Source organism: Panthera onca, chromosome A2 (genome assembly GCF_046562875.1).
Source record: "Panthera onca isolate mPanOnc1 chromosome A2, mPanOnc1 haplotype 2, whole genome shotgun sequence".
In the NCBI taxonomy this organism is placed as follows: Eukaryota; Metazoa; Chordata; class Mammalia; order Carnivora; family Felidae; genus Panthera; species Panthera onca.
Genome location: NC_138340.1, coordinates 130,036,709 through 130,052,226, shown reverse-complemented (window position 1 = coordinate 130,052,226; position 15,518 = coordinate 130,036,709). Strand labels below are relative to the sequence as shown.

The 15,518-nt window shown below is 36.9% G+C and overlaps 1 protein-coding gene and 1 non-coding gene across 13 annotated transcripts in view; one reads left to right on the top strand and one right to left on the bottom strand.

Moving 5' to 3' along the window:
- IMMP2L (inner mitochondrial membrane peptidase subunit 2) overlaps nucleotides 1-15,518 on the top strand; it is an 886,893-nt gene that overhangs the window by 195,342 nt on the left and 676,033 nt on the right. Inside the window, exon 5 of one of the 12 annotated variants that reach the window (XM_081795056.1) lies at nucleotides 4,153-4,510. The exons of the other annotated variants lie outside the window; for them this stretch is intronic. Within the exon in view, the coding sequence (XP_081651182.1) occupies nucleotides 4,153-4,171 (19 nt within the window). The 3' untranslated portion in view covers nucleotides 4,172-4,510. Of the gene's footprint in view, nucleotides 1-4,152; nucleotides 4,511-15,518 lie in introns of those variants that run through there. 12 annotated transcript variants of the gene reach the window in all.
- Nucleotides 14,883-14,989, bottom strand: LOC132679911 (U6 spliceosomal RNA). The gene has a single exon (XR_009610397.1). It is a non-coding gene; the product is annotated as a U6 spliceosomal RNA (small nuclear RNA).

The window sequence follows — 15,518 nt, the reverse complement described above, 5'->3', positions numbered from 1 at the left end:
TCCTCATATGGAATTAAATAAGTCTTCTTTATTCTCATTTGGTTAAAAGGCTTTTCTGGTTTTTCTTGTTAAATGTTTATCTTAAAGTGGAGTTTAAATTTTGAATACTTGAGCCTTTGCACTAGGCATAGGCATCATTCAAGATAGCAATAGGTGTGTTTTGTATTTTTCTGTTAATATGGTAAATATATTACTCAAATAGATGTCTTTCAATTCATGTGTCTTGTATTATTGTGAATAACCCTGTTTGGTCATGAGGGGATATTTGTACTATGCGACTGGATTTGTCCAGATTTTATTTGGATATTTATAAATGAGAATCTATAGGGTTTTTGGATGTATTTATGCATTTTTGGAATGAGAGATATTCTGGGCTCATACCTCCATTGCTTATAAATATAAAGCTCTATGCCCTATTCTTAATTTTACGTGCTTCCTAAATAGTACTGTTCTCAACACTCCAATTCATGTCTATCTGTAGTATCTTACCACCTAGGATCCTACCAGAGAACCCTATGTAGGCAGCATTATTTGATATTTCCAATATTTTTCAGATGAAGAGGGGGGAGGGAGGAAGAGGCAAAGGACTATTAAAATTTGTCAATAAAACCAGTGTTTCCTTTTCATAATTAATGTAATATATATAACTGGCTACATTTGTGTATATGGGATCTGTTATTATAAAAATGTGAATAGACTGTTTTTTGATATATTAAGTTGTATAATTTTTTTTAGTAAATCCTTTTCTCTTAACATATATGTACTTGTACATGTATGCATATGATTTTAATACTCAAATCCCTTTTCCCCTTTAAATTAGATTGACATTTATGACATTTACAGTCTTATGTCTGAGAATAGAGCAAAGCTACAAAGAAGACTCAAATACTTATTTTTTGAGTTCTAAGTAGGCTGCTGAAATTTACAGTTGATGCAAAAGTCTTGAAATCCCAAATGTCTGAGTTGAAGAAGCTGGCGCTGTGTAAGATAGAAAGGGTCTTGAGTTTTTAAAGTACAGCTGTGAAGATACCAGTACATAATTTTTAAAATTTTTTTAAAAAATTTAAGCAATAGATTAGAATTCAATTAGCTAAAAAGTGAGATGATCTCATTTACATGTTAACTAACTGTTTCTTGGCCAGAAGGAAGAGTTGCATTAGAAACAAGAATCCATACACTTGGCAGTCCTATACCCTACCCTCCTTTCCTCTTCAGTTGAGACCTGGGATGATGATAGGAATTCCCTTTAGGTGAAGGTTTGAACAGGGGAGATTGGTGCTTCACTGTCTAGGTGAAAGCCAGGCAGATGGCAAGACTTCTATAAAAGTGTGCATGGTCCTATATGACTATGGTGTGGTAGTAGCAGCATTGGAACCTCCTGCCTCTTCTGGAACTTTGAGAAGCAACAATCTCACGGATGTATCCTACACTAGAGTGACATGAGTTCAGTAAGGTAGAGATGTTTATGGGAGGTGTCTGGAGACGAAGAACAGGAAAGTTGGTTGACAGACCAGTGCTTGAAAATAGCTCTCAGTTATGATGAGGGGACACAGTGCAAATGGCACCATGGAGTGCATGATTAGAGGCCAACCATAGATAATTACTTCACCAAAAACCAGATTGTCCAAATGCTGAGACATGGAAGGTGCCAGAGCAGGGCACTGCAGGTTTGATGCCTCCTACTGGTACCATATGACTGTTGTGTGAACTGCCTCTCAACACGTAACCCTTACCTCAGGGAGAAGAAAGATGTTGAGTCGTGAAATTGTGAATTGAAGTTAAACGGGATTAGTGAGAAACCCAGATGTGACCAAGTTTATCTAGAAATGCCTAGATTATGTTTTCTGATATTAGGTGGAGCAGGAGCTTGAGAGATACATGATAAACTCTATGGTAGAAAACGGAAATTTTATGTTACATTTCTGAATTTTTATTTTATGAAATAATACATATGCAATATCAACAATATACTTTAGGACCAAGGGGTTATTGAAATGTGGTTGAGGGGATGCTAATGGATCCCTGAAGCCCTTTTAGTGGGTCTGTGAGGACAACACTCTGTACAATAATCCTAAGAATTTATTTGCCTTCTTTACTCTCATTTTTTCCTGAGTGTACAGTGTACTTGTAAAGAGACAACAGGACATGTGACTTAATGACAGATGAATTCGAAAGCAGAATTGAAAATCCAGTTGTTTCTATGCCAGACATGAAGGAGATTTGCAAAAAAAGTAGAACAATGCTACTTTTAAGTATTTTGGGGAAAATAGAATTATTTTAAACAAAAATTTATTTTTGTTAACTTGTAATGGTTGTGTTATTATTATTTTAAAGTGAATTAACAAATTTTAAGTTACGAATTTTAGTTTTTAATGTGGCATAAATTCATATATACAATTCACATAAAGAAGAGGTTTTGGGATCTTTACTGCATTTTAGAAATGTTAGGGGGTCCTATGGCCAAGTTTGAGAACTATTGGCTCAGACTCATTCGAGCCAGCCACTGGATTGGAGGTTGGAAAGTAAAGAGTGTGGAGATTGAAATCTGACTAGTATCTAAATAGCATTGTGTATTTTTTTTCAAGTTTTCTGAATCTTACTTTCCTTGTTTATAAAATGGGACAATAATGTTTAATTTTCAAGAAATTGTGAGGAATATATACACACATATACACACACATATACACACTGATCACTCTAATATGCTCTTCCTGCTAAGTGCTTGACACTTGTTGGATAGACAAATGTTAGATATTTTTGTTTCAGATATCATCAGGGACCTTTATGTGGAAATAGCCCATAGTTTTCTTTTCTACTTACTCTGTCTTTTGAAACCCATTCAAAAGTTAGAAAAAAGTTGAGACTATTAATTTTTTTTCCTTTGAGAAAATGAAGAAATTTGTAGATAAAGATATATAGACACAGTTGCATGAACCTGTGTTTGCCTAGCACTTTTTGAGCCAGTGATTCTCAAAACAGAAAAGTATTCAGAATCATAGAGATTCACAAAAGTATTCTGTTTCCCTATATATATATATATATATATTATATATTATATATATGTATACGTATATATATACATATATATGTGTATATATATATGTGTGTATATATATATGTGTGTGTGTATATATATATATATATATGTGTATATATATACACACACACATATATATACACGTATATATATACCATATATTTTTAATTCTTTACTCTGCATCTTCTCCACTGACTGGCATGTCCAGATTTTTGTCACCTCTGTACTATGTATATGGTTGGTTGTTTTCACTTCTCCCATAGCCTGTCAAGCATCACCCTTCAAGTAGGCTCTTTTATGCCTCAGGTGTGTGTGCTTGATTCCAAACCTCTAGCTGAGTGACTGCATTTATACTTATTACTCATAAGTCTTCATATTATGAATACATTTATTGCCTTAGTGAGAAACAGACTGATAGAAAACAATACTTTAAAAAAAGAAACAGGGGCACCTGGGTGGCTCAGTCTGTTGAGCCTCCGACTTAGGCTCAGGTCATGATCTCACAGCTCGTGAGTTTGGGCCCCACATTGGGCTCTGTGCTGACAGCTCAGAGCTTGAAGCCTGCTTCAGTTTCTGTGCCTCCCTCTCTCTCTGCCCCAACCCACTCGCATTCTGTCTCTGTCTCTCTCAAAAATAAATAAACATTAAAAAAAATTTTTAAAAATCAAAAAAATAAAAAAAGACAGAAAAAGGAAATATTCTCAAGAAGGTGACATATTTCAGTAGGTGAACATCATTTCTCTGAAGAATTGAAGCCTAATCAGATTTGTTTTTATACTAATAGATCAAATAAAGTATATTGAGGCAATGTAGTAGCTGTCTTGAAATACACAGGCCAAAAAAAATTGGAAGTGATATTTATTGGATATACAGTACAACATGGATGAAATTGAGATGGATTGCATTTATTCATTTCAAAAGTATGGTTTGAAATTTAACACAACAATGAAATAAGTTGGTAATGAGAAAGAACAGTGAGTAGAAGATTTTCTTTTTGCAAGCTCATTGTACTATAGCCACTCATTTAGCAATTTTTATCTGTGGTACCCATTTGGAATTTGCATAGGTCAGAAGGAATACGTTTGTTATTATTAATTTTTTTTTTTTTTTGCCAGGAATGGGAGCAGAACTTGATGACAAAATGATCTTGGTGATAAATTGCTCCTATTGCTGGTTATCTTGAATTGGGAGTTATCTACAGTGCAGTATAAGAAAAAAAAGATTCCACCCCTATTCATTTTGATTTAATGGGTTGGTGTTGAATGCAACATACCATCTTTTTCCCCCGTGTACATTCAGTAGTGAATTGAGCAAAAAATGTATTAAGTAAGCTTTTTAGTTTTACATCAAAATCAATACCAGACTGTTATTGCAAATTTTAACATCATGATTTCCTCATCATTTTGTGTGGTACTTTCATCTCTTCCAGTATAAAGGTTGGCCGTCTAACCTAGCAATATTAAGTATAATGACTGAAAATGCATAGTCAGGTTTTCACCTGACCCTTCATCCCCAACAATTACAGTGTTCATTATTCTGTTCTCAATAAACAGAAACTGAGGAAATTAATAAAATTAAAAAATAGATCAAAGGTGTAAGAGGTGAAGATCCTCATGGTGCCTGTGAACAAACTAATACACGTTTTGGATGATTTTTGGAAAGGTGTTAAATTCTCTTTTCATTTACTCTTAAATATTCTGTAGAAAGGAAATGTCAGAGTTGTTCTATGGTGACATACAGCTGAAATCTCCTAATCGCTTAGCCACTTTAGACAAAATCTGTCATTGCGAGTGTGATTACTTACACAGAATAATCGTGTAAGATTCAGGTAATTAGTAAACACCTAGATCCTCCTGTTGGTAGGAGGAATATTGTCCCCATGTAATGTATTGAGCACCTAGTGTGTACTGCTCTAAGCTCTGGGGATGCTAAGAAGACCCTGCCCTCAAGGAGTTCATTACCTAATAATGTATTATTATTTTTTTTAATTTTTTTTTTTTTAAGAGAGAGAGAGAGAGAGAGAGGAAGGGAGGGAGGGGAGAGAGAGGGTGACAGAGGATCCAAAGTGGGCTCCACCCTGACAGCAGCAAGCGAGCCAATGTTGGCCTCAAACTCATGAACCCTGAGACCATGACCTGAGCTAAGGTCACACGCTCAATCGACTGAGCCACCCAGGCTCCCCATTACCTAATAATTTTTAATAATATATTGCATTAATAATTACAAAATGGTGATAAGTCCACCAGTGTAACTATATGAAAATTTAATGATTTGGGATATATTTTATTTTAATAATTGGCATCAGGATTCCTCTTACATAGGGAACATCTTTGAATAAAGAATGAGTTCACATGGAGTAGATGAGAGGCATCATATTGGAGGGGGGGATAGTGTAGGGACTCTTCTGGATCAGAGATAAGGGGTATTCATTTTGATATGGACAAGGAGAGGGCCTCTGTGGGATGTGGCCAGAATGCTGCGTTGGGAGAGTGGAGTGTCTGACCCTGTCTTTCCCTGTCCTGGCACTCCTTCTGTCGCCCTCAGCGGCTATTCGAGTTCTTCTTCCCCTTTATCTAGGGATCCCACTCTACTTCTCCCCCTTGTACCACACAGCCGTGCTTCTGCACACATTCTTAGTTAGCGCCTATATAGCAGTTTATCTGTAGTGTTTTAACACCTACACAGTTAAGGCTCTTAGGGCTGCATGAAAGCCAAGACATTATTTGCTTTCCTAAAGCTTAGTGAGAAAAACTGATTTTTAACATTTGAAATTAAAAGACACCTGTTGTAAATTAAGTGGCTGCATTTGTTGGATTTTGGCTCAAAATTCTTTAAAGTGTTTTGTTCTTTAACGTATGTTCTGTCTCACTTGCCTATATAATTCCTGAAGAGAAGGAATAATATTTCTTGCAGTTTCATTACCACTCCTATACCTAACATAGCAGCCGCCCAACACAGGTGCTCATACATATTTGTCAAATAATTTGTTGCTATTAGTATTAGCGATTAATCTTTAATTTTTCGCCTCAAATTTCAGAGAAAAGTAGAATTGAGAGAATAATTCCATGTTCTGACTCTAGTAATTAGGACTCTGGGAGGCTCCTCTGTTTTGATAATGTGATTGTAGCTTAAAAACCATTCGTTTCCTTATGGCACACTACTAAAATTGCAGGAAAACTATCTGGAAATAAAAGGGCCTCTGTGTTCTGCATGCAAGCCCAAGCTTATAAAGAATTAACTAGTATACACAGAACTCAGTCTCCTTGGGAAGAAAATGAATACTTGAAAGGATTTTTGATGAAGAAAAGATTTCTTTGCTAGTTTAAATTTATTCAAGGAAGATCATTAGGAGTTTATGATATGTACACATAAGGGCAGAAGAAGAAATATTCCTTGTTCAGATATCAGAGCTTTCGGATGGCAGAGTCAGTTTGTAAGTAATGGCAGAGGTTCATTTTTTTTCCAAGAACATCTAGGTCCAATGGAGCATAGTTTAAGGCTCTCTTAACAGTTTCTGAAGGCCATTTCTTAATTTTGGTTCTGTTAATGAGACGAATAATGCCATTTGGGCATCTTGAGAAAAAATACTATGGACACAATTTACCTTATTCATAGGGCAGATTCCTAATCACTATTTGCTATTAGAAGAAATTTTGCAAAATTTCTCTATTTTACTTAGATTTAAAATGGCATTGTTTGGTTTCTAACATAGTAAAATAAGAAGCAGATGGGATTAGAGTCCAGTTTGATGACTTGCTCACTGGCTTGCTGCTTCTGAGAAAGCTCGAGTGCCACCTGTGTTTTACAGAAATTTAGCATTGAACTGAACGGGACCTAGTGGGGAAGGTACATACAGATATTTTATCATAATAAATGCTTTAATAGAATTTATAAGCAAATGTTGTGGGAGAGATAAAAGTTGAATTTATGAGAGGAGAGTTAGGGGAAATGCCCCAGGTGACCCCAAAAAGCAGGGATGCCTTTACTTTGTCGTGCTCACCCCCGTTTTAGGATCCAAAACTTTGCCCCCATCTTCCAGTGTACCTCCTTGCTCCTCAGCCTCCCTCAACTGCCTTGGGTCTCAGACTATTAGGAAATAGAAAGATGGTAGAGAAACTCCAATTTCCTGCCCTAAACCTACCCATGCTTTGGCCTCTTTCCTTCCTCTCTAGGAGAAGGAGGATCTTTCGTTCCTCTTTGAGGCTTGTCCTTGTGCTCCGGGCCCATTTCTCTCCAAAGGCTCTGAAACCAGTGCCACCCATTTAGCTCTTTAATCATTGATACCTTCAATCTCTACCTCCAGGTGCTTTTCTTTCAAACCCTAAAGGCTTGTGTCATCCATCAAAAGAAGCCACTTTCTTCCCCTGGCTCTTTGATCCTTTCTAATTGCCTTCAGAGCTTAGTTGCTTTACAAGGCTAGTCTCATGCTGGCATTTACTTCCATATTCTTCAACCCATTGCTGCCTGGATAACCTCAGATATCTCAGGCCCATCATCTTCAAAACTGAACTCACGATCTACTTTCCCGAGCCTGCCCTCCTGCCTGCGTTCCCTCTCGGAGTTCACCGAGTCACCTGAGTGGAGACCTGGAGTCACCCTACACTCCCTTCATTCCCTCCCTTCCCCTTCTTCCTTCTTCACGGTCATCACTAACATTTAGTGTCACAGTGAAAGTTACCAGCATCTCCACGAGTGAGGCACTATTGTGCCTATTTTACCGTGGTCGATACTCAAGTGCAGCGTCAGTCCCACAAATCGAAGTGGGACTTCAAATCCCGGCGTCAGACCGGAGCCCACAGTCTGAAACAGCAGTGTACCACAGTTTATCATCTAAACCATCACCAAGTACTGTCACTTCTGCTTTTAAATCTGTTGAGTCCATGTGCTTTGTTCCATTCCCACACCACCAATGTAGTTCAGACTCTTGTCCACAGTTCACTGGACTATTGTGAGAACTATTTTCCTGCTCTCAGCTTCTCCTGTGGCTTTCATTTTATCTATCCATATCTACTTTCAGAGCAATCTTTCAAAATGACTTTAGTAAATGTGTAATTCTAACACTTAAAATGCTCAATGGCCTCATAAATCTAAGGTAAGTTCAGACCTCTTCCTGTAGCATGTGGAAAGTTCTGTCCTCTTCCTTGCCTTGTTTAGCCCTTTTTTCAGTTGCTGGAGAAAAATGTAGTTGCTACATTGATCACGTAGCTGGCTCAAATATGTGGGTCAGTTTGTATATTAAATAACAGGCTCAGGAGTTAACAGATGTTCAGAAGTTTCTCTTAGCCTGTTTCCTCTTCTGCTCTGGTCAGGTCTCCCTTGAAGTAGTCCAGGACAGGGCTTAGGGTTCGAAGTCAGCCATGAGTTCAGTTCCTGACCTTTCTGATTTCTGTAATCCTCAGTATTTCCATTATCTGATGATTATAATTCATTCCAACCTTATTAGGATTTAGTTCAGGAGACCTGCAAATCTCTTACTACATTTGTTAGTTCTTATTGGTAGGTTAGTTCATTTGGCTTTGATTATTGAAATATGGCGATTGCAAGGAATTTAGAAGAGACCCATTTGATTAAAACACTGTGTTTCATTATTATAATGTTTATTAACATTAGAATTGAATAATGGACAGTGGTATAATCCGAAGACAAAGAAAATGAGGCATGAGGGTATGTAGTAGTTGTTTCCAAATATCTGTGGGGATATGGAAGATTAACTTGATTTATTCTATTGGTTCTAGGGACCATAACCTAGTGGGAATAAATTAAAGAGCCGAAGTAGATTTTTCAGTCAATATAAAGAATTCTATAACAGAACTGCCTTAAAACGACCTGCCCTGTATTGCAGTCATTCCAGTGGAGGCCACAGTTGTCAAGTGGTACATTAGTGCTTTCACTAGAGAGATTCCGACCTGTTAATCATTAGCCAGAACTGCTGCCAGTTAATCTCCATGGTGCCACCCATCTCTGATGTGCTATGAGTCAACTCCATTTTTGTACAACGTATTATTTCCCAGCCTATTCCACGTAGGCCATTTACAGATCATAATTTCTGTGGTAACCAATGCCTGTAATAAGTTGCAGTCCTCAAATAATCAAGATCCATACCTTATTTCTCCTTCTGTAGTTGTTTGATGTCTTTTATATTTCCCCAAAGTGTTAAATCTGGCCTTTAGGAATCAACATCCTCTAAACCCCAGGAGACAGTCTAATGTTGTCGGCAACATGGGGATTATTGCAAACAGCTGCTCATTGCAGAGTGGTGGGTAGCAAACTGTGCCTCAGGTGACTAACATAAAATGAATCTAAGTGCAATGAGCTCTCATGAAGCAAAACTAAAACAGTATGCAATAAGATTACATCTACTTGACAGTTTTACCTGACCTCAAATTACTAATATTACACATTTAGCAATATTAGACTTGTCTAGGGCTTATAAAGGATTGATTGACTCATAAAATCTGGATTACATTCTATGTGATCTTACATGAAATTTCTAATTTTCATACTAAGTATTTATGTGCAAGGAAAATTCTAGGAGAAAACAAAAAATGTAGAATACTCAGGGTTTATCTTTACTACTGCTTCTGCACTCATCAGTTTTACTTGTATTCATAGTCCTGGGTTTGTGGTACTCAAATTTTATTTTGCCTCATTTTCTCATCCAAAACATTATTGTGTGGCTTCTTCCTGATGCTACCACCCTCAGGTAGCACTTCATTTTTAGAACGTTGAATTAATCTCTAAAGTGTCTTATTTATTTATTTCTCCATGATCCTACTCATTCTTCCTAAAGTAACAGCTATCTACTTATATTAATTCAGTTGTATCATCCCATGACTTATTTAAAAAAATTTTTTAAATGTTTATTTATTTACTTTTGAGAGAGAGCAAGCACACAAGTTGGGGAGGGACAGAGAGACAGAGGGAGACACAGAATCTGAAGCAGGCTCCAGGCTCTGAGCTGTCAGCACAGATCCCGACATGAGGCTTGAACCCACAAACCGTGAGGTCATGACCTGGGTCCGAGTCAGACGCCTAACAGACTGAGCCATGCAGGTGCCCTCCCATGCCTTATTTTAGATAATGTATGTATTAATAGTAGACTTTTAAACAGAGAGCATTTATCCAGTTCTGGTGGATGTTAGACTGTCAAAGGTAAAATTTAGAGAAAATAGGAAACCTGTGTTCACATCAAAATAGTCTGCACATGTTCAGACCATGTACAGTTACCCTTCTTTTCTTCTGTCTTCTGGAGACATTTTTAATCTGCTTGCTCTATACCCTGGCACAGTTCTACACATTGAGAATATGCTGAAAGCAGGGGAAAGAAGGAAAGATCTGTGTGTGGTGATAGAGAAAAACAGGAATGTGGGCTGAGGCAACAGTTTAGTTATGGTGGACAGGAGGGAAAGTCTCTCTTAACTGACACACTGAAACTGAAGGAAGTAAAGGAATCAACCTTATAAAAAATGAAGAGAAGAGTGTACTCCACAGAGTGAACAGTATATGTCAAGACCCTGGGGCAGCAAAAAGTTTGGCATGTTGCAAGATCTGGAAGGAGACCAGTGTGGCTGGAGATTTGTTTGGGCAAAGTTAGACAAGATGAGTTTGGAGGTGTTGTTAGAGGCCATATCATTTAATAGGGCAGATAAAGTCTTTGAGAGAGATCTTAAGTAAAGTGGCATTCAACTTATAGTTTGATAAAGATTCTTTGACTACTCTATGATAAATAAATTAGATGAGGTAAGAATGGAAATAATATATTTAGAAGTCTAGGAGAGAAACTGGATTACTGTGGGGATAGAAAAAAAAATGGAGAGAAGTGGATGGATTGAAATACTTCTTTGGAGGTAGATTCACAGACATTTTGGTTGGATTGGATGTAATAACAGAGGGGGAGAGAGGAAACCCGAATGGTGACTGGTTTTCTGGTTTGATAAATAAGTGGATGGTTGCACTATGTAATGAGATGGTGACGTTCCCCCACCTAACAAAAGAAGAAGATAACGCTTGAAGAGGTTAAGTAATTTCCCCAAGGTCGTGTCACCTCTTTCTCTATTCTGTTTTCATTTGAAGCAGACACCTATACTATGAAATTATTTGTGTGGGAAATAAATTCCTAGACTATGAAATTACTTGCGTGGGAAATATATTCTTATTTTGTGTTGTGTCCCAGCACTTACATCACTTATATTGAGGGCTGGCATTCATATCATTCACTCATTTATCCAAGAGATAATGAATTCTTTAAATATCACGGGGTACAGAAAAGTGATACAGAGAAATGGTCCCTGTCTTGCTGATAGTGGGGAAGGTAGACCATTAAACTATATAGCTCGGTATGAGACTGCTTTAGGAAAGAAGCACTGGGTATGAAGGAAGGCAGGAAAATCTTCTCACTGAAGGACATGTCTTGTCTCAGCTGAATGTTGAAAGCTGAGAAGAAGACAGGAAGAAAGAAGAGGAAATAGTATCCTATTTCTGTCAGAAGTGACAGCTCATATTTCAAGCAGGGAATCCACAAAGCTCAGAGAACATGACTTGAAGACATGTGGTTGAAAAATTAAGTTCAGGTGGAGTGGGGAGAGGTAAATCTGTATAGGTAAGCATGGCATGCTACCTCAAAGTTATTTTAAGGAACTTGGGTGTGATCCTGTGGTAGAAAGAAAGCTATTTATAATTTTAAGAAGGAACATGAAGAACATTGGGGAACCTGAGTGGCTCAGTTGATTGAGCGTCCAGCTTCCTCTCAGGTCATGATCTCACAGCTCAAGAGTTTGAGCCCTGCATTGGGCTCTGTGCTGACAGCACACAGCCTGGAGCATGCTTTGGATTTTGTGTCTCCATCTCTCTCTGCCACTCTCCTGCTCATGATCTCTCTCTCTCTCTCTCTCTCTCTCTCTCTCTCTCTCTCTCTCAAAAATAAATAAATATTAAAAAACAATTAAAAGAAAAAGAAAGAACATGACATGATAAAATTACTATTGAATTCTTTAAAAAATGTTTATTTATTTTTGAGAGAGAGAGAGAGAGACAAACAGAGAGACAGAGACAGAGACAGAGAGTGAGCAGGGGAGGGGCAGAGAGAGTCGGAGACAGAATCCAAAGCAGGCTCCAGGCTCTGAGCTGTCAGCACAGAGCTGGAGGGGGGCTCGAACTCATGAACCATGAGATCATGACCTGAGTGGAATTCAGGTGCGCAACCAACTGAGCCTCCCAGGCATCCCGATAAAATAACATTTTAGAAAGACCATGGTAACTATCGTGTGGAAAATGGGTTCGAAGGGGGTACAACCACTCAATAAATACTTGATATTATTCTACAAATGTCTTGTATATGTAACAGGCAGTTACAAGGATTTTCAGTTTGGGTTCAAACTATGATTTAAAACCATTACAGTGTGGCATAAACAGGCCTCAGTGTTGTTTTATTCTGTTATCTGAATTTTTAAACAATGTGATTTAGGATATGCATTTTTTAAAATTTGGCTCATTTTTTGCACATCTTTTATGCTAGAATGATATTAAAATTAACTTTTAAAAATCCTGTAAATTTTTAGAGATTTGTATATCTTTTCCTATTAAAAAGGATGTGGTGACTAACACAAATATTCCTATTAGCGTACCTAGAATTACAGGAAAAGTTAACATATTTAAAATGCTTTTAGACATTATGCTCAAGACGAAAAAGTAAGAGGGATATAAAATTTTATTGCTGTTATAATTACACTTACATGTAATAATGACAGCATTTTTAAGGTATACAAGATAATACCGAGTAGTTTAAATATCAATTTATTATGAATGTAAGTTGTATATGACATTCATTCATTTTATTAATGTATATGTGTAGTAAATATTTTAAAAGCAAATAATACTTTAACATATTTTCAAAACTCCTAATTGCTAATTTATTCTTAAAATAAAACCCCAGAAGGGTCTTATAGGTCAAATCAAACCTCCTTCCAGAATAAATTTATTTCTCTATAATCCAGTATCAAGTTTCTCTTTAACACTGTCTTTTTAAGTGTTTTGATTATTTGAAGTTCTTTCTGAAACACTGAGCTAATCTCTTTCTTTGAAAAATCTGCCTTTTGGTTCCAGCTCTATCCTTTGTGGTTTCAAGGATATGTTTAAATATTTCATATGTTATCAAGACTTATTCATGAAGATTTATGCTGGAGTATTAACCCTGGAAAAGGATTTACTTCAGAGTGTAATAAAATAAAATAGTTATTTAAAGCTAGTTCCCTTCTGTGTTTATGTGTGCTCAGAAATGTTCAGACAGGATTGAAGGTCTCATTTGGTGTGTACTTGTATATTTTTTTCCTAAACGCTGATTGCAGTTTACATTATAATTCATATATTCATTGTGTTTGCTGCATATTTTCTATTTCTCTCCAGTAGAATATAAGTGACAGGTGCCCGAAATGGTGTTTTATACATAGTAGGCTCACAATGAATATTTGTTAAATGAATAAAAATGATTTAAAATCTTTCTCAAAAATCTTCGGATGATCTACGTGAGATTTATTGGCTATTAATCTTGCCACTGGAAGGCTAAATGATATTAAAGATCATATGGCTAGTTAGTGGAAAAGTCATTTCTATATTCTGATAATTCTGGTTACTCCTGCTGGGAAACCCAGGATGTAATCTCAGAACAAATGTAATACATACTTAAGGACCCTATGTCCCTCATATTCCCTTTGTGTCACTGCCTCACCCGGATGATTTTTATTTCCATAGATTAGTTCTGCCTTTTCAGAAGTGTATGTAAGTTGAGTTATATAGTATATACTCTTGCTGTGTGACTTCTTTCAGTCAACATTCTTTTTTTAAAAAATTTTTTAATGTTTGTTTACTTTTGAGAGAGAGAGACAGAGACAGAGAGAGAGAGAGAGAGAGAGAGTGAGTGTGTGAGTGGGGGAGGGGCAGAAAGCGAGGGAGACACAGAATCTGAAGCAGGCTCCAGGCTCTGAGCTGTTAGCACAGAGCCCAATATGGGGCTCCAGCTCACGAACCGTGAAATCATGACCTGAACAGAAGTCGGATGCTTAACCAACTGAGACACCCAGGCGCCCCAATATTCTTTTTTTTAAAACATACCCTTTTTTTTTTAATGTTCACTTATTTTTGAGAGAGAGAGAACGTGAGCGGGTGAGGGGCAGAGAGAGAGGAAGACTTCTCTCTCTGTCAGCACAGAGCCTGACATGGGGCTTGAACTCACAAGCCGGGAGATCACAACCTGAGCTGAAGTCAGATGCTTAACCGATTGAACCATCCAGGCACCCCTTTCACTCAGTATTCTTTAGATGAAGTTCATCCTGTGTGTGTGTAGCTGAAGTTCAGTTTTATTGCTCTGGAGTCAGATGATTCCACAATTTAGATTTCATTCTGCTGTCAACAGACATTTAGGTTGTTAGGTTATTTTTTCTGCTACAAATATTCTTTAAATTTTTCTGTATATGTATGAATATCTCTTAGATATCAACCTAGGAGTGGATTTGCAGGGAGATAGAGGATATATATATTCAGATCTAGGAGGTGAATCTAAAGATTTTTCTAAAATGTTTGTATTATATTCATATTTTATAATGTGGTGAACATGAAGGATGTATTTTGATGAAATAGGGATCATATGGCTGAAAACATGCCCGGTTTTAAATTTTGAGAAATGTAAATGTATATAATTAATTAATTAATTTGTTTGTCAGCTGTGCTGACAGCTCAGAGCCTGGAGCCTGCTTCAAATTCTGTGTCTGCCTTTCTCTCTGCCCTTTCCAGGTCGTGCTCTGTTTATGTCTGTCTCTCTCAAAGTTAAATAAACATTTAAAAAAGCATTAAAACAAATATGGAACACTTCACAAATTTGTGTGTCATCCTTGCGCAGGGACCATGCTAATCTTCTCTGCATTGTTCCAATTTTAGTCTATGTGCTGCCGAAGCGAGCACTGTAATTAATTTATTTTTAAAAACAACTAGAATAATGTCTTTTTTAGTTTTCTTTTAGTCCCAGCATTTCCAATAGTGATGGGTTTTCTTGTTCTTTGTATACTATGAAAAGTGACTCATAGACTTGAAATCTTGAAAAACTTGCAGAGTTTTAGTTCATTTGACATCCAAAATTTTTTCCTTTCTTCTGTACTATTATTTCTTGATTATGTGTAACATATTGCAGGCAATGAATTGTATCTAAAGAATTTTGTATACGGAAGAGTAGTATTAGTGGTGAACATAGGATTGATATCTCTGTGGCAATTATAATTGGCTTCTAATCCCAAATTAGCATTTAGAGGCTAAATGTGTTTCTCACCGTGTGTTTTAAAACATAGGCATCTTGTGTAATATGGTTTGAGAATGCTATTTCAGCCCCAGTTACTACCTTAAGTATTTACACAGTGTTTGGAAAGTATTTTAATGTATTGCAGGGGCTAATTACTCAGTTTTCATCAAATTCCTTTACTAATCCAATGTAGGTCCA